Raw genomic sequence first — 21,991 nt, 5'->3', positions numbered from 1 at the left:
ACGAAGGAGTAAATGAGTAAGTGTGGGAAACCCTGCATTACATACACCTTACACGTTGACTAATTCTTTAATTACATAAATTCTAAGAAATCGATAAAAATACGTAAGAATTCTCAGCTCTAAGTTCGTTAGTAAGTAAAAGTGTTCTGAAAATCAGCCCCTTCCCCGCTGCTGCCAGCCTTTCACGGGTGGCCTCACAAGCCTTCACTCACTAATTTTCACCTGAGTACTGGCCACCCTCCAAGCACAGCTCTAAGAAAGCACTGTGGCCCAGCAACACGTCTCGACTCTGCAGCAGTAAGCTTCCACCTTCTGAGGGTAACACAACTACACATGTGGAGAAGAAAAACTGGGGATTACTAACGTTCTGCATATTCACAACCTGCCTGTCCTTCTAGATTTGGCTACAATCAACCTGACAAGAAGTTAGCGCCCTAATACCCGAACTGCTGTCATAAGTGGGCTTGAAAACGGCTCAAACCCCACAGAAGTTTGAATCCCGCTCCTGAGAACTCCCAAGGCAGCTGCTCCTGGAGAGCAGGCGGGCGCTCCCGCTGGCTCAGAGATGCTGACTCTTCCCATCTCAGCGCTCAGCCCCAGAGCTCACTCCCTGCACCCAGCGGGCGAAGGACGGAAGCAAGCGTGGAGTTTGCAGGGCCTTTGCTCCTTCAAAGGCCCTGAACCCCCTGCCACTTCCACGCCTGCCTGCTTCTCGGCAAGGAGCCTGCAGTTGTGCGACTGTACCTCACGGAAGGGAGAGCTGATTTAAGTGGACAGCTAACCATCCCCGCCACATAGCAGTCCCAAAATCATCACTCTCCTTGTTTGTCTACCATTAATGAAGGCTTGCAGACTTTAAGACTTATCAAAACCCGTTCTGAGAAATGCACCTGTCCCTGGAAGAGCATACTTAGAGCTAGTGCTTCCATGCGTGTACAGTAAGGCAATTACAGACAATACCAATCATTTACAAATCATCAAAGCATGAATCCCTTGGTCCTACCCGTGGAGAGATTCCAATTAAAGTCTAAGGTGGGCAGAAAAATCTGTAGTTTTAAAGAGCTCCCTGGTTGATTTTAATGAGTCAGATTTGTGATCCACTGGATTAAAATCCCTCCTAACTTCCCTCAAAAAATATACTTAAAACATATTAACCATACAGAGCGGAACTGCAGAGGAGAAGGGGGGGGAGAGGAAAAGGAAAGGTGAGTCAGGAAGGAAAATAACGCACTGCACTGAACAGGGCTGTCACATCACATCCCAAGCTCATTTGCCAACGTAATGATCAGCCCACAAAATTATTCTGAATGTGACTTTTCGCAAACACTGCCTCAGTCTACCACCCCCAAATCCTAGGGTTTTAAGTATCTCCCCTGTGGGAAACCAGATGATGGACCCTAAAGATTTTTAATGAAAACCATTTGATCTCATTTTTTGAAAGGCTATAATTTCTACCACCTCTCCTTGAATGCTCTAAATTCTCTAAGCATTTTTAAAAGCACATTACAGCTCAGTTTAAATTCTAACAGTTTTATAATTTTATGCACTCCCTTATAACTGTGATCCTTCATTCTATAATAATTGATCCAATAATTATATATCAAATTTTGATCCCTAGTTCACAATAATTTACAAGTACACTTCATAAGAAGTGGCTTGTTGTTTGTTATAGGTTTAAAACACAAACGTCCCTTTATATTTAGTAACTGACAAGCAAGCTAGGCTTTGGTTACACTGGATGATTATACTGGTATTGCTCCAACTGTGCTAAGTAATGACTTTACCCGAGGCTTCTTATTACCTTACTTGCTTTTATTTAAAACTATTTTTTAATAAAAGGAAAAAAGTACAAGAGATTAGAGAATGTAAAAGAAGTAGGAACACCAAACACATTGAAAAGCACTGAGATTTAAGATTGATTGTCTAGCTTTAGCAAAACACAGCCGAAACTGGAAGAGCTCAAGTCCCTGAGATCTGTCTGAAGAAGCCTATGTTCTGCATTTGCCCATGAGGGACCCTCGACCAGCACCACCCGCGTCGGGAAAGCAGACGTCCCGGCTAGGGAAGGACTCTCCCGGCTGTCAGCGTCTTCGCGAGGGGCTGACTCTGCTGGAACGTATGACGCTACATAATTGCAAATGCTTGACACTTTTCGTGGTTTAGACAATTTTAGCACTCTGAATATCAAACAAAAACAGCAGAGCTATTTGATTCCACAGGGCATGTAACTGACATAGGGCTTCTAGAACCATCTTTTTATTTTTCCTATACTTGTTCGTTTCAAGAAATGACTGTCACACCACAATAGCTTAAAATAAGGTTTACAGTACAGGTAATGTTTATTTATAAAACAGTCCTCATAATATGGAATACATATGACTCTCCCAAAAAAAAAATTTATCAAAAGGCTAGGAAAAAATAGGCAAAGGAAAATTTCCCAGAACTGCCCTTTTTAGTAACCTAAGCAAAGAAGTATGATTTCCCAAGTCCTATAACAGGACACTACTGCTTTCTGAAGGACTGGAAGATACAATCCTTAGAACTACAAACAAAACACAATTAATTACGTTTTCTGCTTTTGAGACTTGTCATTTACTAGAATGATAAATTTAAGTACACTGGTTTAAAAACAAATCTTGCAAAATAAAGAAAGTAACTCGGAAAATGGGGGTGAATACACCCTTCACCGTCCTCCTCTGAACTCCCATTCCAACTTTGACTCTGACTTTTTCTCGTAACTCCAACACTCTGGGATGTACCTTCGTTCTGTCTATGACTGTCTTCTTCCTCTGACCTTTTCTGACAGAGTGGTCAGGAGACAGAAGGCCACCACCACTCCCACCTGTGTGCCCACAGGACCCTTCCTCCTCTGGTTAAAGGGGCAGTAGTGACACAACTCATGGGTCAGTGGGAGGCTCAGTTCTCAGGTAACTGAGCATAAACTCAGTACGCAGTGTGGGTACACCAGTGCCTGGCACCCAGTGAGCATCCAGCAAGTATTAATAATCATTACCGTCCAGACAAACCGGCTTTTTGATATTTCTACCACTGCGAGTACTTTTGTATTATAATCCTACAAGAGCACATCTTGACCACCATCACCCCCGTATCTTTTTCACACAAACTGAATAGTCCTTCTGTCAACAGACACTGCAAAAAGGAAAATTTGTTTTTAAGATATTTGGTAGAAATAAAATTAATTTTATTACATAAAATATAAAGACATTAAGCACATTATAACAAAACCCTGAGCACAGGTCAGTTTAAGAAAATTAAATTCTTGGCTTTAAAGTCCCTCTTGGTGTGCCTGTCCCCTTCCCTCTTGTTACAGAGCTGAGAGAGAAGGGAGGGGGGCAGGGCACAACCATTAAAAGAATGACACAGCCACTGAGGATATGACCAAACTGGTTAAAACCAACTAGGCCCAACACTAGACCTCCAGGAGACCCTGAGCCTCACTACATGTTCACTGCAATACATTATCTGCTAAATGACACACCCATAGGTGCCATGACCACAGGGCAAAAAGTGGACAGTGGCCCAATTCCTGGAAATCCCCACCCCTTCCCCAAAATAGTTGGAATAACCCTCCCACTTGTTAGCATATGAAATTACCAACCCTACACCTTAGGGCCGCTCTCCCTTCTGAGAGGGACCTCATTGTGTATGGAATGTGTATCTCTCTAAACGAACTTGCTTTCACTTTCATGGCTCACTCGAACTCTTTCCTGGGCAAAGCCAAGGACCCCCTTATTTGGCAGCAGGTCCCACAGACTCATCAGAGACCTGAGACATGACCATCTTCTCACACCCTGTCATCCTCCTGCAACAGAGCTACCTATTAACTTGAATTTTCTGTTTATAATTTACCTATTTTATTACTTTCAATATCTGTACTCCTAACAACACACAATATTGTTTTGCATGTTTCTAAACTTGAAAAAGAAAAAATGGTATACGCATTCTTCTATAAGTAGCTTCTTTTCTCTCAAGATGTGCCTGACACTTATTCCGGGTGATGCATGTGGCTAAAATCCATTCGGTTTCACTCTCGCACAGTACTTCACTAGAGGCATATCATACAGTTTATCTGTTCTCCTGTGATGGACGTGGCTTCCAGGGTTTGCCTTTTACACAGTGCAACTATGAGCATTCCTGTACATGTCTTCAGTCGCTCATGTACAAGATTTTCTCTGGGGCAGTGGTTTGCCAATTTTAGCATGCATCAAATACCCGGAAGTCTTTCTAAAGCAAAAAGCTGGCCCATCCCCAAAGTTCCTGACTCAGTAGGCCTAGGGTGGAGCCCCCAAATCTGCATTTCTAACAAGTTCCCAGGAGATGCTGTTAGCACCCTGTAGGACCAACACTCCAGGTTAAAGACATAGGAGTGGAAGCACTGGGTCAAATGGTACAGGAATCTTTAACTTCACTAGCTAACTGCACAGTTATGCACCAATTAACACTCCCACTTCTTCCCTACAAACAGCAGGCATGGTCAGATTTTTACACCATTGCATGTTGGTCCTAATTTCCATTTCTCTAATTACTGATGAAGTCAAGTGTCTTTGCATTTGGGTTTCCTCTTCTGTGAAATGCCTATTCAGGTCCTTTGCCCATTTTTCTGTTGTTCTTATAGATTTATAGTTGCTCATCTGTCTGGATACTAAACTTTTATCAGTAATATGTACTGAAAAGATCTATTTTCGCTTGTGACTTGACTGTTCACTTTCTTGACAGTTTCTTTTAACAAACAAAAGTCATCAATATCAATGTTGTCAAATGTATCAATCTTTCCCTTTATAGTTTGCACCTTCTGAGATTTGTTTAAGAACCTCTTCCCTCTAACAAAGTGATATAATTATTGCCCAATTATTGTTTCCTAAAAGTTTCTAGTTTTGCCATCTATAATTACGCCTTTGATTGACCTGTGGTTGATTTTGGTGACTGATGTGAATCAGAAATGCATGCAAGTTGTAAGAAGCTTCCCTTTTGGTGAGGGCCACAGATACAGCCAACAGGAGCCATTTACAAAAAGTGCCCCAAGTGAAATGCTAGTTAGGTGTTAATTACTACTTTATTGAGGTTTATTTTGCTCTCTCATTGAGGCAAACAAAAAACTGGAAATTTTCAATGTGAAAATAAGGAAGGTTTTAGCAAATTAGTCAGAATACCATTCCCACCCATCATACTACAGGAAGAATCCTTAAAAATATCCCCTCAAAACTCAATTTTGTCTAAAACAAAAACAGTTAAGCATTGGGGAAAACGTGGGAAAATGTGCATTCTCAATAGTACAGATTGGGATATAAATCTATACAACCTTTCCACGGGGTAATTTTGCAATTTATATATCAAAAACCTTAAAAATTTGTATCTTCTTTGAGCTATCAATGACTCTCTACAGAATTTATCTTAAAGAAATATTGGACAAAATATGTGTTTAAGAATATTCACCATGGAACTCTTTACAACAGAAAAAAAACTGGGAATAACGTAATATCCAGCAACGAAGTATCAATTAAAGATGAAGCCACTGAATACGAAAAAATCTATTACACATATACATAAAACGGCTGAGGGAACCACTGTTAACTCTAACATAACATGCTACTTCCTCCAATAACTGCTTAAAAATCCCAGTAACTGCAAATAAGGCGTAAACTGGAACAGATGACAGTTACTCAAAACAGGCCACAATTGGGATCATCTAGAGAGCAGAGAAACCTTCTAGATAAATGACCTACCTTATTTTCACCCTTACTCTTTTTTAACTCAACTTACATTTCTTCAACATCTCCTACAGGCATGTAACTGTGTAGGGCCTGGTAAGATTCTGATATACAAGAAAAGAACATTTTAGTACACAAAGTAAGAGGAGAGCATAGAATAACAAAGTGGGAAGTAATTTTTCAGTCCTAGACCATCTAAGCAATCAATCTGGACACCCTTCTTAGTGTGAATTTTGGTCAGACTGGCGGCTCTAAAGCTCAAGTGAATACCCTTCCACAGCAAGCAGTTCCAATGCTAGAACTGGCTCCAAAAACTATCCGTGAAAATGCCAAAATTAGTCTGCCTGAGAAATCCTCCGTTTCTAGTCCTTTCATTTTTCATCTAATAATTATGTTGTTGGTGTGTTACTGTTTGTAACACAAAACTAAAGAACTAGACCCTCTTTACAGAGATCAAGGGCAACATCATCGGAGGGCAGGGTTACTGAGGTGTGGCCTCAGAGCCAGCAGCTATCACACCACCCAGACACTTGTCAGAAATGCATTCTCAGTCCCAGGGCACACCTGCCAAATCAAAGCCCCGGCGTGAAGCCCAGCATCTGTGTTTTCACAGGCTCCAGGGGACTCTGACACACCTTAAGTTTGAGAACTACTGATGCTTCAAAGAGTAGAAAGACTGGCCTGTGTATCAGGAGGCCTGTCTCTAATCTTTGTTCTGCCACTAATTTCTGAGACGGATTTGTCACTTAGCTCCTGCAGGGCTCAGCCTCCTCATCAGACAATGAGGGAACTGAAATGGATCATTGCCACAGTCCTTACGCCCTCTAGAACATCTGTATCTCTATGAGAGTGTTCACTTCAATAAGGCCTAAAATTGAAAAAAGACCACAGTATTTCACATATTTCTCTCTTTCAACAAAATGAAACAAGAAAAACTTCCTTCTTTTATAAACTGGTCTCTGAATCATATTTCTTATTAGTTTAAATAAAATTGTGTTAACTTTGCTTTACTGAAAGCCACATAAACTCTAATGTTACAGTTTCCTGTTTAGCTCTATACCAAGTCCATTTTGGAGGAATTCCACATAATAACAAAAATTCTAAGAAACTTACACTACAGGCTGAACTGTACCCTGCCCCAAATTTATATGTTGAAGCCCTTATCCCCAATGTGATAGTATTTAGAGAAAGAATCTTGGGAGACCAAACTGGGTTTAGATGAGGTCATGAGGGTGGGGCCCCCAAGATGGGATCAGTGTCATCCTTGTAAAAGGAAGATACCAGAGTTCTCTCTCTCTGCCACGTGAGAACAGAGCAAGAAGGCGGCCATCTGCAAGCCAGGAAGAGCCCTCACAAGGAACCGGCACTTGATCTTGGCCTTCTCAACCTGCAGAACTGTGCTAAATAAATGTCCACTGTTTCAGCTACCCGGGCTTCAGTATTCTGCTATAGCAGTCCAAGCTGACTAAGACACTCAATGCCCCCTCTGGTACGGGGACCTAACACGCCAGGTTACAGTGCACAAGAGCTGTGCTTCATGACCTCTCATAACACGTGTGCCCAGACCACAGGAGGTACTTAACAAGCATGAAAAACAAAGAATTTTTAAACGTACAGATCTAGACATTTTCATTACTGCGTGAGAAACAGAGCGTTAACCTCCTGTTCGTGGATTCTTCCCACAACCTGTGATACCTACGAAGCCAATCTCTTCTTAAAGGGACTATGAGAGAGGATGACAATCAAACTAGAAGAATCTGTTTCATAAAGTTTACAGAGTTCTCCTCTAATAAAACAAACCTAATTAGAATGCATGTTGGGAAAATGTCCCATCAGTCAAATTAATATTCATTAATCCTTGAGACTCAAATACTGTGTCCTGAAGCTCTCACCACTCCCACCCCGACAGTGATCATGTCCTCTGTGCTCCCCTTGTCTCCACTTGAGCACTTAGCAAAAGGCATGGTGTTTATGTACCTGTCTCCTCAACCCTACCTTAAGATCACCTAGGGCAACACGTTACTCTCTGCTGCACCTAGAATGGTGTCCAGCATGAAGCGGGAATCAGTGTTTGTTGAAGTGGAGCCACTTTGCTGAATACCAGTGGAACTCTGTCCTATCTTGCAGCTTTTGTGTAAATCTGAAATTATTTCAAAATAAAGTTTTTTTAAGGCACCGGTAAGCAACTGTGCTATCAGCAATAATCACAACTGCCTCACATCATGCAAGACATTAGCTACTAGAAAGCCTTGCCTTAGTGTTTTTCGGACGTGACAGAAGTTAGTAACTTCACACGTAGCAAACTTTAAGAATGAATAACAAACACTTGCGATTTGAATCCATACTTTAATTTTGGTGAAATTATTTGGGTCTCACTTGGTGAAAGGGATTCATTCCTACTCCGCAAGACTGTTGTGCTGAATGAAATACACAGAAAATATCAAATGAGCTCTCCTAATGATGTCCCAACCAACATGTATCAGTGCCCTGCCCTACGCGGTGTTCAACTGGACTGCTGGACTAACACCTCACCGCAAAACAGGTGCATACGGGGACTACTGCCACCGCACAAACTATAAAGTTATACTTCACTCACCATTACAGCTATGATTACCTAAAAAATAAAGAAATCCTACGTGTGTGTCCATGGAGCCAACCCTGCCAAAATGTCCTATTCCAGAATTCCCCCAGGGAAAGAAGTGGGCTATTCAAAACTCCACTCAACCGACAGGGGTCAGCAGCTCCTGCCACCCGCCTCCACCAGACTACTCTGTGGAAAGCGGGCAAGCACACACGGGTGGTGCCCGCCGGCTGGGAGGAGGTGGTATCTATCCACCGGGGCAAGACCCGCCGCTGCGAACAGCGGTGCGGCAGCCGGGGTCTCCCTCCAGGCGCTGAGAACAGCCGAAGCCCAGTGGCCGGGCCCCTCCACTTCCCGGCGTGCTGCTCTCGGTCGCCAGCGTTACAGCCCTTAACGGAAGGAGGCGCGGGCGGCAGCGGCGCACCGGCGCAGCTCCGGGAGACCGGGAGTGGAAGGCAGCCGAAGGAAGCCACCGCCCGGACTATAAACCGACACGGCGAGAGCTCGGCGCTCGGGCGTGCGCGGTCCACTCGGGGGTGACAGCCGGCCCCGCGGGGAAACCGAGGCCCCGCCGGGTCCGCGAGGGGCCGGCCGCGGAGCGAGTAGCGGCGGGCTGGAGCGGAGGCCCGGCGGCGGCGAGGCCGCGCGGGCGGCGGGCGTGTGGGGTGAGTCTGGGCGGCGTCGGGAGGGCCCGGCGAGCGGGGAGGGGCGGAGGCGGGGGGAGGGGGGAGGAGGAAGAGCGAAGGGCCCTGGCGGGGCTCCCGGCGCCCAGCCGCCGGGGCCCGGGCCCTCAAGCCACCGCCCCCAGGCCCCGCGCTGACGCTGGACGGTCCCCGCCTCCAAACCCCCCGCCCCGGCCAGAGAATAACTTACCTGTTTGCCGACGGAATCGCTCCTGCTCGCCCCTCTGACTGACTCCTCCGGCTCACCGTCTTCCCTCTGGGAGGAAGGGGAGGGACTTCCTGTCTCTCCGCTGAGCGACTTCCGGCGGTTCCCAGGACGACTCCGTCGTGGACCCAGCGCCGGACACCGTGACCAAAAACCAGGATTGTGGAACTGGATTAGTGAAACCCACATCGAGTCACCTTCGTTTGCCCCGCCTGGCCGGCGGGCCTGTGTGCCTCTTGTTTTTAGTCTACCAGCTCTTGCCGGAACTCACTGGGAGATAAAACAGGAAGTCCCGCCCCTCCCCGAGAGGAAAACGGAAAGCCGATGAAGTCAATCCAAGGAAGGGGAGCCGTGCGTCCGGCTGGAGGGCTGGCGGTGTCTGGCCCCGAGGGCCAGCGGGGTTTATCACAGGGTCCCAGAGCGGATTCCTCGCGGACAGTCCACTCCTCCCTACCCCACGCCTCCAGCTCCACCCCGTCGCACGCCCGCCCGCCGCAGAGGACCCCGAGGGCGACGCGGGAGCCGCAGAGGCCTGGTTTGGGCCGGCGGCCGGCCGCCCTCCGCCTTCCCCGGCCCGAGGGGGCCCGGCGCCTCGAGGCGCTTGTCTCCGGAAACAAGGCTTTTCTGCCGCGCCAGGCGCGTGCGCAGCCCCAGATTGTGAGGAAAGTCTGTCTAGAGGCCGCAGAAGGGGACGCGTGGAGTCCCAGGCCGTGGGGAGCCATGAGCCAAGTTCCGACACTGACGGGAAGGCGAGGAGCTGAATGAGCTGGTTCTGCAGTTTGGCAGTAAAAGCCGAAACGCCCCGGGTGTCTGAACGTCCCCCACGGGCCGTTTATACAAACGTCAACGGCACGGCGCCGGGATGGCCAGGAAGAAAGGACGGCAGGACCGGGGCACGGCGGTCCCCGCCTCTCCTGGCCCTCGCGTTCACCCCACTGTCCTCGGAAACGCGAAGTCTGGAAGGAAGACCGCGGCCCGAAAAGCGCAGTGACAGAGATGCACTCGGCAACGAGCGGCGATGTCCCACTCGGGGGGGTTTCTCGGACATGGCCTGGTCAGGTTCTTACTGTGGTCCACGAAAATGCTCGTGTCTGCCGCCCACAACAGGAGATTGCAGTTTAGGAGACTCAATCACTGTTCCGAGGTCACACAGCTAATGAAGTTGGAACTCAGCTTTAAATTCGAGTCAGCCTTGTTCTGTCCACCGCACATCCTTTAGTAGTTATTTAAGCACTGTTAGTCTTGTCCGACAGGGCGGTCCGTTTCTCAAGTTACAGGAGCACAATTTTCCGTATGAGTAGGCATTCTGTTGATCTTTAGGTGATCGATCTTGCTACCTTTCTTACGCTGGGAACTTTGTTAACATTTCATCTTCCTTCTTTGAGCAGTGAAATGAAATCTGAGTTTATTTTTCAGTTCCCCATCATCCGTTATTTTACGGACACAAGAGCTTTGCATCATAAAGTGACCTTAAAGAAGTCAGCTTGACCTCATTTTCCTCATGTATAAAATGAGTGGTTTAGGGTAGTTTCCTTCTTTTGAAATTCTATTTGTATAGGTAGATGAGAGTCTAAATTTCTAAGTCACAGTGATAGTGTCTGATACAGTTATTCTCATTAAAACAGTTAAAAGACTTTGTTCCGTTAGATAATACTTGAGCACCTACTGTGCGTCATGCAATGCTCTAGAGAATCCAAGAATGTAGGGAAATTTTGATTATATTTTCTGTGCTATATTAGGAAAGTTTACATATATATAATATATGTATATCCTTATGTTTATTTATTATATACATTATGTGTGTGTATATATATCCTTGTACGTATCTCTTGGGGCTTTAAGAGATGTTTGTTAAAGATGATGCCGTTCCGTGTCTTCTGGCCGCCGTTTTTTTCTGCTGAGCAGAAGTCATTCAGACCTTTTCTCCCTCTGACGTGACCTTACATGTAATTTGTCATTTTTCTCAGGCTGCTTTCAAAATTGTCTCCGTCTTTTTGGCTTTTCAGCAATTTGCTTATGATGTGCCTACGCATGATTTTCTTCATATTTATCCTGTTCGGGGTTTTCTGAGCTTTTAATACTTGTAAATATATGTATTTCACCAAGTTTGGAAAATTTGGGGCCATTATTTCTCCAAGTACTTTTCTCCATTCTTTCTTTTTCTCTTGAATTCCAATTATATATTACACACAACTCACTGATATTATACACAACTCACTGAGGCTCTATCCTTTTTTGTTTTGTTTTCAGTCTTTTTTCTCTCAGACCTTCAGATTGGGTAACTTTTATCTATTCTCTGTGTTCCCTGATATCTTTCTTCTGTCATCTCTGATCATCTGTTAGAAGCAGCTAGTGATTTTTTTTTTCTTAATTCAGATACTGTATATTTTAGTTTATTTTAGTTCTAAAATTTCGGTTTGGTTGTCATAATTTCTATTTCTCTGCAGAGATTTCCTATTTGTTCACTTATTACAGGCATATTTTTTGCCACATCTTTGAGCAAAGTTATAATAGCTGCTTTGACATTTTGTCTGCTGATTCCAACATATGAATCATCTTGGGGTTCATCTTTATTAATTTTCTCTTTTCTCTTGATTATGAGCCGTGTTTTCCTTTTTCCTAAGTGTCTAGTAATTTTGGTTGTATCCTAGGTATTTGAGTAATACAATGTAGAGACCGAATTCACTCATGTTCCTCTGAAGAGCGGGTTTGTTGTTGTTTAAACAGGCAGTTATTTTGGCGGTAGTCATACTCCATACTTTGTCTCGCCTATCATGATGGCACCTGAAATTTCATTCAGTTCCCTCAGGCTTGGCCGAGAGGCTCCAGTCTGCTTCCCACGTGCATAGTGCAGCGCTTGTCCAGAGATTTCAGCGGGGTGTGCCGAATTTGGTGCTTCCCCCTGACTCTCCTGCCCTGAACCCTCTCCTCACTTTTCACTGATGTGGTAGCCCCGAAGTCTACCTTCTGGCTTTTCAAGTGGGATTTTAAATAAAGTTTATAGAGCCACCTTTACTTGATTATAATTATTCAAAATGTGAAAGGAAACATTGGTCATTTTTGGTGACTAATCATTCTTGATGACTAATTTAACAGTGTGAAATTTAAAGTTCTAATTTCCTTTAAAATTTTCTGCCATTGCATTCAAATGCCTACCTACGATAACAGTGCAAGAATGCTGTGAACACTTAACCACCCACACCAGAATTTTAAATCTTAAGTCTTTCTGAATGCTGTTTTGGTGAATTTCAGTGTGGGAAGTGAGATGATTTAAAACTTCATATTTTCTATTGTAGTCAAAGGTATAATTTCCCTGACATCTTTTTTCATTCTCAATAAGAAATTACACTAAAATAATGTTTTTAAATAGAGTTTTTCCATGTAATGACAGTTTTTTCTCTTCAATCTTCCTAATCAAAAAAAAAAATCAGTCATTTATTTACTTATCATAACTGTTAGAAAATTACAGTCATTACACCTACCATCTGTTCTCTTCCACATCGTGCTGTAAAGAAAAAGAGACATTACTTTGCTTCAGAAAATCCCCTGTATTTCTGTCTTTGTACTTCATCAATTGAGCATTTGGACAGCTGAGCAAAGAATAGAATATGCCCAACTGCCTCCCAGAGCTTGCTTCCTGAAGAGGGAAGTTTTTTTCAATATAGTGAAAAGGGAGATTATGTTTCTTACTTCTTAAGTGCCCTACAAAGAATATAGATGCTAAACAGAGTTGGTCAGTGGAAGAAGTGTTATGTGCAAATGTTAGGCCTTAATTTCGGCGTCACTGCTTGTCGTGAACGGCAGTAGTAGTACTGATGGCAGAACTCTGCTAGATTTAACCACATCTCACATAATCAGGACCTCAAAATCATTAACTCTGGCTGTTACATGTTCAATTACTATTCAAACTCAAGTTGAAAATTAAGATCAAAAAATAATAGCTAGACGGCACTGAATACACTTAAAACTAGATATTTAAAAATAGTACAGTATGTAAAAGCCATTTGGATCTAACATGAAATGATACTTGGAGACTTGTTTTTTAAGTGGAAGTAGGTATCAATGGAGGTGAGAAGCCAAATACGATAGCGTTACCTTTCATGAGCTTCCTTCTTTTTCTGCCTCTAAGGAACTTGCTGAGCACGTGTTGTGGGTCAGGCACCGGGCTTGGCATGACCCTCCTCAGCTCCGCTGGCTGTCGTCCTGTGGGAGCCGCAGATCACTGTTACTCAGTCTTGATTGCTCAAGAGAAGTCATTTCGCGTGAGGTCTGCTGATTTTGAAATGCTGGCTTCCGATTCAGAAGTGCTTGGAACAATGTGAGGGCCGCGTGAGACCCGGTGAAGGGAGCCTTGTGGGGCTCACGGGCTGCTGGCTTGTGGCCCCTGCGGAGACACGGGCGCTGCCCGGGAGGCCTCACGGGAGCCGCCGTAGTCAGGGGCACCTCAGCGTGGCTTGTTCTACGTGCTCTTTCCCTGTCCTAGCTGCTCCCAAGACAGTTTCTAGGAACGTCGTGAGGCAAAGAGCATAAAGATGCAAGTCCTGGCTGGGGACCGCAGGCCTGGCAGGGGGCACCTCAAAAGCAGCCACGGAATCAAAAGGAAGATCCTAGCAAGCAACATTGAGCACCTACTGTGTGCAGTGCACTTCACTGGGCCTCTGAAGTACAGAGATGACTTGGAAATAGAATCTGAAGGTAGGGAGTTGAAGTTGCCTGGGGGAGGGAGAGCTGTGCACAAAGTAGGGAAGGCCCAGCGGCAGGTGGATGGGCCACCTGGGTGCGGAGATCTCTGTTAATTTGCCATGTAAATGTTTCCTGAAGATGTGCAGCATGGCTAGAGCTGTGGAGAGTCCACAGAAAGCAAAACAGACGTGGTCTCTGCCCTCAGGGATCTCCAGTCTAGCACAGGGGCTGGCAGTTCTCAGTTGAACAAATACGCACTGAAATGCCGTGGTGGTAAATGCCGTCGCAGAACTGTGGGGACTGCGGTGCTGAAGAGGGACACCTGACTCCCTCGGGGGGACTCAGATGAAGCTTCCCCGGAAAAGTAAACTAAGCTAAGATCTGGAGAACAATACCACGTCCAGGGTGGCAAGAGGATTAGCCAGACCACGAGGGCAGGTGGAGTTCCAGAGATGGGAAGGGACTCAGGAGGCCCTTGGTTAGTTTGAGAAGCCGGAAGGATTGGAAGGATGGGGCTGGGGCGTGTGCAGTGAGGGCGGGCGCGGCCAGAGGCGGGAGCAGGAGAGCCTGCTGTGGTGCTGGGCTTCATCCTGCCACCGCACAGCCACTCCAGGGTTTTAGGCATGAGTGGGAGGGACGCGCACAGAGGGGCTGCCATGGGCACAAAGGTCAGGGCTTTTGCAAACATTATAGAGGGTTTGCTTTACAGGATATTGGAGGTGACAATGGAAATGGAAGTGGTGGTTTGTAAGAAATGGAATCACCTGGTCCTGATGTTGAATTGGATTTGAAAGAAGATTCAGGATTCCGGTGGTCCGTTTAGCAGAGCAGGGAACGTCAGAAGGAAGCAGGTTTGGGAGGATGGATGAAAGTTTCCATTTTGGATGAGTTGAGTTTCAGATGTAAAAAAGACAGGAGGGCTGGGGGTCTGGTTCTCAGCAAAGGGGGCTGGGCTGGGCGTCCCGGGCACCGGGCCGACACCCGGAGGGAGAAGAGGCCCCGACCGAGTCCTCTGAGTGTCCTCCGCCCACTGCCCTCCCTGAGCTGTGAGGGCATCTACCAAGTCCAGTTGGCAGCCCTAACCCTAAGCCTGATATGCTGCCCCCTCCAATGTGACAGTCCCCTCCTGACTGAGTGTAACCGCATTCCCCCGACAAGCATACTGGGTGACCATTTTTAGCCAAAGATTGACCTTTATCCCCAACCTCTTTGTCTTCTTTTAACTGGTTAATGGGTCTCCTGGCCAATACCTGGGTAGATTTCTCTCACCCCTCTGACTGTAACCAACCTGGAAAATCCTTCCTTTCTGGCTCCCATATCCCAGCAGAACCCAGGCTCTGGGCCAGGCAGAACACCCGGGTGGAGCTAGGAGAGCTGGCGAGACTCTTTGTGACCCCGAGAGGCAGAAACCATGGGCCCTGCACTCAGACGTCCCTGATTCAGTCTGGAATCTCCTAGACTCAACGACCTCAGCTCTTATCCTCCCAGAATAATTAACCAAGACACTGGAGGTCTCAGAGACTCCTCAGGAATGAAGGTCAGTGAATGAATAATTTTATAATTTAGTGGCTTGGTAAAACCGATGTTACGTTGCTCGGAAGTAGTTACGGTATATTTTACAACCAGCCTTGATCATTGATTAATATGAACATCCTTTTAAAAATATAAATTGGCATCATAAACTTCTTGTATATTTAGTATACACCAGGTAGGCCCCACAAAATCCAAAACGTCACAAGATTCAGTGGAATCTGGCAAGCACAGACAAGCTTAATAGCAAAGGATAGCGAACACTTGCCAATATTCAACAAACAGCATTTAAATGTTCTCTAGCATCAGAGAAAATGTGGCTCCTCCCTGGATGTCCCTGCGAACCTGAATCCTCAGTTGGTTCCCATCTCAGGGAGGAGGGTCAGGGTGCGCTGAATTACTGGCTCTCTGATCCAGCCACATCAGACGTGGTGCAGCAAGCTGTAAAACTGACATTTCAAGAACCCACAAAATGATGGAGTGTGTTACGCTTGATTTTTATTTAGAATCGTAAGAGAAACATTTTTAATAAACCCTTAAATTCTTCTCCATTAATGTGATTTAAATAATGAATTTATAAAGATTAAATCGGTGTGTTTACATATACTCAGCTGTAGAAAAACTTCATTTTTTTGTTTGTTTACACCATCAGATCTAATCAAGCCAAACAAGATGGTTAACTAAAATGATTAATGAACGCACCATTAGCTGATGGCTTTAAATTTAGATTGTGTTACTGATGTCAGGGTTGATTAGTTCTCTAAAACTGATGCGATTAAAAGCTTTGAGCAATTTAGGATGTAGTCACTGAGTAAAATGCCAACGGGGTGAGAGAAGTTCTATGAGGATTGATTTTGCTGTGGCGCATTTGCATGTGCACAGATGCTGAAGAGAGCGAGCAGGCAGGCCTGTGCTGATGGGGCAGGAGAGAGACGGGGTGCAGAGGGCGGTCAGCTGGCATCGTACAGCAAAGGTGAAGAGGCTCGGAACTTAAAAGTACTCATCCTCGCACAGGGAATCCCAGGTGGCTTAAGGTTATAAACATCAATCATTTCCATTTGTGAACTTTTGAAGAAGCAGGAAAAATAAGAGGAAGCAAGAAATTAATACGGGACCCTGCTTTAGTAACTCCTCCAGAAATGAACACGAGGAAATCACAGTGGGCAGCGGTGAAGACCAGCATTTTTATTAATAAATGAAAGGGACACGTGGTAAGAGCAAGGGCGCTGTAGTATGGGCAGTCCCTGGGTGGAACGACCACGGGCCCTGTGCCCTTGAAGGCCTGGAACGCAAACTGGAGTGATGACGCCGATGAGACCGCCAGGGGAGAGCCCCATCCAAGACCCATCCTCGTCCTGAAGGTACCGTGAGTCCAGTCCCAGGGCCACTGGAGCAGGACTTGGGGAAACCAAGTCGTTGAAGGTAGCTGAGACTTTAGAAAGGCAAGCAACAGCGATGTCTGTACCTTGGAAATATTTTATTGCTGGTCCAAATGTCCCAGGACATTTTAAATCAGAGGGAAAACATTGTGGGATCCAGATTCTCTGGACACTTAGATTCTGCCCCTTCCCCAGGGTTGTGGGAGAGGGGACCTGTCAGTAGGTCAGATCTAGGCTGGAAGGTTCCTGCCACGGCGAGTGCAGCTTAGCCATCTCTAGGAAGAAGGCAGCAAATAATTTGGATCCCTCTATGTAGTTCCACCTAACAAAGACGAAATAAAGAGAAACACTGTTATTCCCATTCCAACGACAAGAGGAAAAGGGGTCTACACTTTAAACGGAAAGACTTGATGTAAAATCCATCCAAAGCACGCAGCTTGTCAGGGGACGACCGGCCTGGGGACCCTGGGGCACATGCAGGCTGGCCCGGCAGTCCCGACCTGTTGATTTTCTCGTTCTGAGCGTGCTCGCCGTCGTCAGCAGCACCTAGCGGGAGCAGCAGCACGCTCTTCTGGATGGTGTCCTGGAACGTCCTGGCAATGGGTATGGTGGACCCGTCCCGGATCACATCCGGCTCTGTCCCAAACACTGAAACACAGGAGGGGAAGCTGTCTGAATAAACTAACGACAAGACTGCCCCCAGTGATCTCCTCCAGCGTAGCGTTTGCTGGACCTTTCTTCCTCTTTTACTTTTTTAAATCATTAAATCTGATACCTGGGGTGGCAGGTAGCATCTTTTCTTGACTTCATGCAGTTTGTATGATAATATCAATAGAGTCAAGAAGAAAAGCATGGTTGCTTTCTTTACAATTACCTGCTTTAAAAAAATATTTTTTGAAAAAAATTTGTGTTTTGACCTAATTTTAATACTTACAGAAAAGTTGCAAAAATAGTACAGAGAGAGTTCCTGTATTTCCCTTCCTCTCCTAATGTTAACGTGCAATTACTGTGCAGTTATGAAGACCAGGGGAGTAACGCTGGAGTGGTATTAACTAGACCCAGGCCTGACAGGGACTTCACCACTCCTCCCCTTTGTCTGTAACGGGACTGAACCCAGAATCCCACATTGCACTTTGTCACTGATGCTGAGTCTCCTCCAGCCTGTGACAGGTCCCCAGTCTTTGACTTTCATCAGCTTGACCCTCCTGCAGAGGACTGAGCAGCTGTTTTGTAAAAGGTCCCTCAGTTTCAGTTTGTCTGATGTTTTCTCATGGCATCTTCAGCAGGTGTACAAGAGAGTGTACCCACTCTCATGGCTGCTTCATGAATTAAACATTGGGAAAGGGGGACTTGTTTGTTTTTGTTTGTAACCAGTATTCAAATAAATAGCTGCACTCAACTATCACCTGAACGTCTCAGAGTTTGTACTCAGCTTTCAAGGCATCCCACGAAGTAGTTTTAGTGGCCGTCCTAGGGTCTTCAGAGATGAGTTCAAACCTTCTAGGCTAGAGGACAAGTTGCTGGTGATTGAGTGGGAATGAAAAATGAAACAAAGATGCAAAGAACGTGCCAGGTCTTCTTTATCCACAGACCAAGGTGTGAATGTGAACAGAGACGATGGGCTTGGTCAGCAGAACTGGCTCCGCCCACGAGACCCACAGGTGCCCCTGCGCTCCTGCAGGGACGTCCGGCCTGGACGTGTCAGTCACACACCTCTCTTCAGCTGGCGTTGCTCACCTTCCCAGCTCGCCTTCTTCCTTCTTCACTCCCACATCTTACTGGCAACACGCTGCTACACCTGGGGGCAGTGGGCCTGGTGACGTAGAGGAGGACGGCTCTAAGTCTTGGACCTCTCCTCTAATTTTTAATGTCTGTGTCCCTTGTCCTGATGATCCGGATAGAGATGAATGCTCCGGGGAGGTCTGGGCCTCCAGTTCCAGCTCCGCCCATTGGTAATACAGCACGTAGTCTATATAAACACCTGTCAGTGGTTTCCCATCTTGCTTCTGGAGAGACCCCCAAATTCCGCCTGCTTTTAAGAGAGCCCCCCGTTTTGCAACTGTTGGCAGTGTCCCACTCCTGCTGCAAAAAAGAGCGGGCATTCCATCTCCCTTGCCAGGCAGCACCAATCACGTGATCCTGTGCAGGACTTTGAAATACATGAAGTCAAAACAGGCACCCCAGAGGCAATCACAACTAAAGCTGTTCCCTACCTCTGGAGAAGCAGAGTGGCCTTGTGAAAAGACCACTAGTTTTAGAGTCAGAGGGGCCAGAATTAAGTCTCTTGTGTGTTTGGTAATTTTATACAATGAACTCATATCCAGGGAGCTCCCTCGGTGGAATCTCACATGGCCTGCCTTGGGGCTGTTGGCATCAGCCAGGCAGAAAAGAACTGGACCCACACCGTAGAAATGAAAGACCCAAACCCATGTCTAGATGGGTCTGTGCTTAAAGCTTCTCAGGGGAGATTCATCCAACACCCAAGCAGCAGTCAAGCAAGCTTACACACACGCACGCGCGCGCGCGCTCTGCCTCTGTAGTGGGTCTTGTTTTCTGCTCCCTGCTGGCCTGAGACCATCACCACCCAAAGAGCAAACGCCACTACATTTCAGCTCCTTCATTTTTAAATCCAGAGGATTTCCTTTACTTTCATGTAAGTTCAGCTGTGCCTGTAAAAGGATGATTTTCTATGCTGGCTGTCATTTCCACTGCTGACTGGGGGGACCACCACTCCCGTCAGCAGGTTACTCCATCTCTTCGAGCCTTAATTTGTGAGATGGGGGAGGCTGTCGGGAGGACTCGTGGGACCGTCGTGAGCTGAAGCCCTGCATGTAGTGATGCAGCCCACACAAAAAGGGGGTCAGCACTGAGGTGTAAACTTGCCTGCTTTTTCCACTGCCCCACCAGGCACCCCTCTTCGTCCCACGGTAAACTGGCAACTCGAAATATCTCAAGTCCAACCTGTTTTGATGGCTCTTTTTGCAGCAAGATACTGTTTATCTCCAACATCTGCAACCCACGGTTGGAGTCCCAGTGTCATAGAAACAGTCATCTGGTTGGAGCTGTTTCTTTTGGAGAATATATGGTCCAGGTGCTGCTTCACCTGAAAGGGAGGAGAAAATGGCAAGTTATTCTCTCGGACCATGAATACACAGTCGTCCTCCATCCAGAAACTGAATGAGATCTTAACCCAACAAATTCAAGTGTTGTGATTTTACCTTAGTTCTTCCAGGGGGACAGCGTGAGTGAGCAGTATCTCCAGGACCAGAGCTTCCCCAGTGGGAGGAACAGCAGCTCTCACCCTCTTCCATCCCCAGACCCTCCGACCCCAGCCCTGCACCACCCCATCTCACCACAGCGTCCGTTAACATTTGGCTATTATGCATTTTGGTGATTAGGAAACACAATACAAATACAGTTTCTCCATTTGGTGGTCCCTCTTTTTGGACTCATAAGTACCTTAACGACCGTTTGGGGAACACCAGGCATTTGGAAACTTCCAAGAAGCGGGAGCAGGGAGCTGAGCTGGGAAGGAGCCTCGCTGCCAGTGTCCTTTTCTTGCCTTGGCTCTGTTTCAGCTGCAACTATGGAAATCCTCCGAGAAAAGCTCCACACTCTGAAATATTCCACCCAATCTTTCCTTCAACAAATACTAATGACCCTTGTCATGTGGCAGTGACTGTTCAAGGCACTGGGGTCACGGCTGTGAGTGGACTTTGTGTGCTGTAGGGAGGGGGACAGTATGCCCCAAAGGGAGGGGGGAGGGAGGGGTTGTACTCCAGGCTGTGATCAGCACCCAGCAGGCAACGGATGGGGGCCAGGGGCAGAGAGGCTGGGCTGCGGTGTTCCCTGCTCTCCTTTATTCAGAGTCCACTTCCTGTGAAACCGATGATGGGTGGATAATTCAGATGGATAACTCCCTCTGGATAATGTTTTCATTACAATGGCTGCTTTCCGAGTACAGATTTCAGACATCATGGACCAACTGACAACGGGGGCTGGAGATTTTTCCGGCTCAGTCCAGCTTCTCCATCGGTGTGTAAAACCAATCTTGCCTTTAGATCCATCAATTAATTTTTCAAAATTTCCCATCACTCCAACTCCAAATGGTTATTTATCTGACTACTGTAATTGCATATAATTGAGCAAACAGGTTTTTACTGAACAAAAATTATATCAGTTTCTTGCCATTTATTCCAATCTTTTGTATTGGAAAAAAAAAGACTGACACTTGAACACTAATGACTGAATGTGTGCGGTGCTCAGAGATGGTGCTGCCGGGCAAAGAACCGTGCGCACTGGTTACCTGTTTTTCCACCACAGACGTATTCATGTGAGGGACCAGACGGATGGAAAATTTCCCTATAACTCGGCCAGGTATGACTGTTTTGGCTCCAGGCTTGTCAAACGCGCCCTCAACCCCATGAATCGAAAGAGATGGGTACCGCCACAGGTGCATTAGGAGTTCCTCCTAAATCGAGAGTTTAGGATGAACAGACACATATTACTGTGTATAAAACAGACCGACAGCAAGGTCCTACTGCATAGCACAGTATGTTCAATTTCTTGTAATGAGCTGTAATGGAAAGAATCTGAAAAAATATATATATATATGTATAGTTGTATATGTATAACTGAATTGCTTTGCTGTACACCTGAAACTAACATTGTAAACCAACTACACCTCAATAAAAAATAAGAATTGAAAAAAACCTTACAACATCCAAAAAAGTTCCTCCTAAATTAAAATAAAATTGTTTTATTACATAAAAGAATGTTGAGTTAAAACTCAGTTGAGTTGTACTGCTGTGTCACCAGTTTCTGTAGCGCTCTGACGCTGTTCATGACAAGCTAATTATCACCCTACTTAGATAGGTCAGGACTAACAGCACAGGTGGACCTTCCCTCCAGACCTGAGACCCTCTGCTGCCTTCACCTGCCCAAGCCCCTCCCATGACAAGGGACCCTTGTCATCTGGGCTCTGAAGTTTGCAGTTAATGAATGGCAAAGGGGCCCTCTTCCAAAATTGGGGTTTGATCGTAAATTTCTATGCCCAGTCATTGCAATGATAACTTGTGTGCTAAATGCATTTTATTTTTCAGAAGCTTTCAAAGACCTCTACAGAAACAGTTTTCTCTTGCTGTGACCACCAAAGAGCTAGTCTGCAGGAAGAAACACGTTTCGTAATAACAACTCCCCCA

At 46.0% G+C, this 21,991-nt stretch overlaps 2 protein-coding genes and 1 long non-coding RNA gene across 14 annotated transcripts in view; 1 reads left to right on the top strand and 2 right to left on the bottom strand.

Moving 5' to 3' along the window:
• ZNF407 (zinc finger protein 407) overlaps positions 1-9,299 on the bottom strand; it is a 365,141-nt gene extending 355,842 nt beyond the window's left edge. For all 5 annotated transcript variants that reach the window (XM_031441739.2, XM_064480435.1, XM_064480436.1 and 2 more), the window contains exon 1: positions 9,184-9,299. The gene's annotated coding sequence lies outside the window, so the exon portion shown is untranslated. The remainder of the gene's footprint in view (positions 1-9,183) is intronic.
• LOC135319535 (uncharacterized) lies at positions 9,298-18,195 on the top strand. 6 transcript variants are annotated; one of them, XR_010378208.1, is made up of 4 exons: positions 9,298-13,893; positions 14,591-14,769; positions 15,209-15,418; positions 16,064-18,195. It is a non-coding gene; the product is annotated as an uncharacterized LOC135319535 (long non-coding RNA). The 6 variants fall into 6 exon arrangements; XR_010378210.1 differs by lacking the exon at positions 14,591-14,769; XR_010378209.1 differs by lacking the exon at positions 14,591-14,769 and having other exon boundaries at positions 15,206-15,418.
• CNDP1 (carnosine dipeptidase 1) overlaps positions 16,872-21,991 on the bottom strand; it is a 24,612-nt gene continuing 19,492 nt past the window's right edge. For 2 of the 3 annotated variants that reach the window (XM_010998845.3, XM_010998853.3), the window contains exons 9-12: positions 21,097-21,261; positions 19,752-19,893; positions 17,291-17,438; positions 16,872-17,112 (exon numbers count right to left, since the gene is read on the bottom strand). In XM_010998845.3, the coding sequence (XP_010997147.1) occupies positions 17,007-17,112; positions 17,291-17,438; positions 19,752-19,893; positions 21,097-21,261 (561 nt within the window). In that variant the 3' untranslated portion in view covers positions 16,872-17,006. Of the gene's footprint in view, positions 17,113-17,290; positions 17,439-19,751; positions 19,894-20,249; positions 20,407-21,096; positions 21,262-21,991 lie in introns of those variants that run through there. The other variant, XR_010378205.1, reaches the window with a different exon arrangement.

Source organism: Camelus dromedarius, chromosome 28, assembly GCF_036321535.1.
Source record: "Camelus dromedarius isolate mCamDro1 chromosome 28, mCamDro1.pat, whole genome shotgun sequence".
Lineage (NCBI taxonomy): Eukaryota > Metazoa > Chordata > Mammalia > Artiodactyla > Camelidae > Camelus > Camelus dromedarius.
This window is presented reverse-complemented; position numbering and strand designations above follow the sequence as displayed.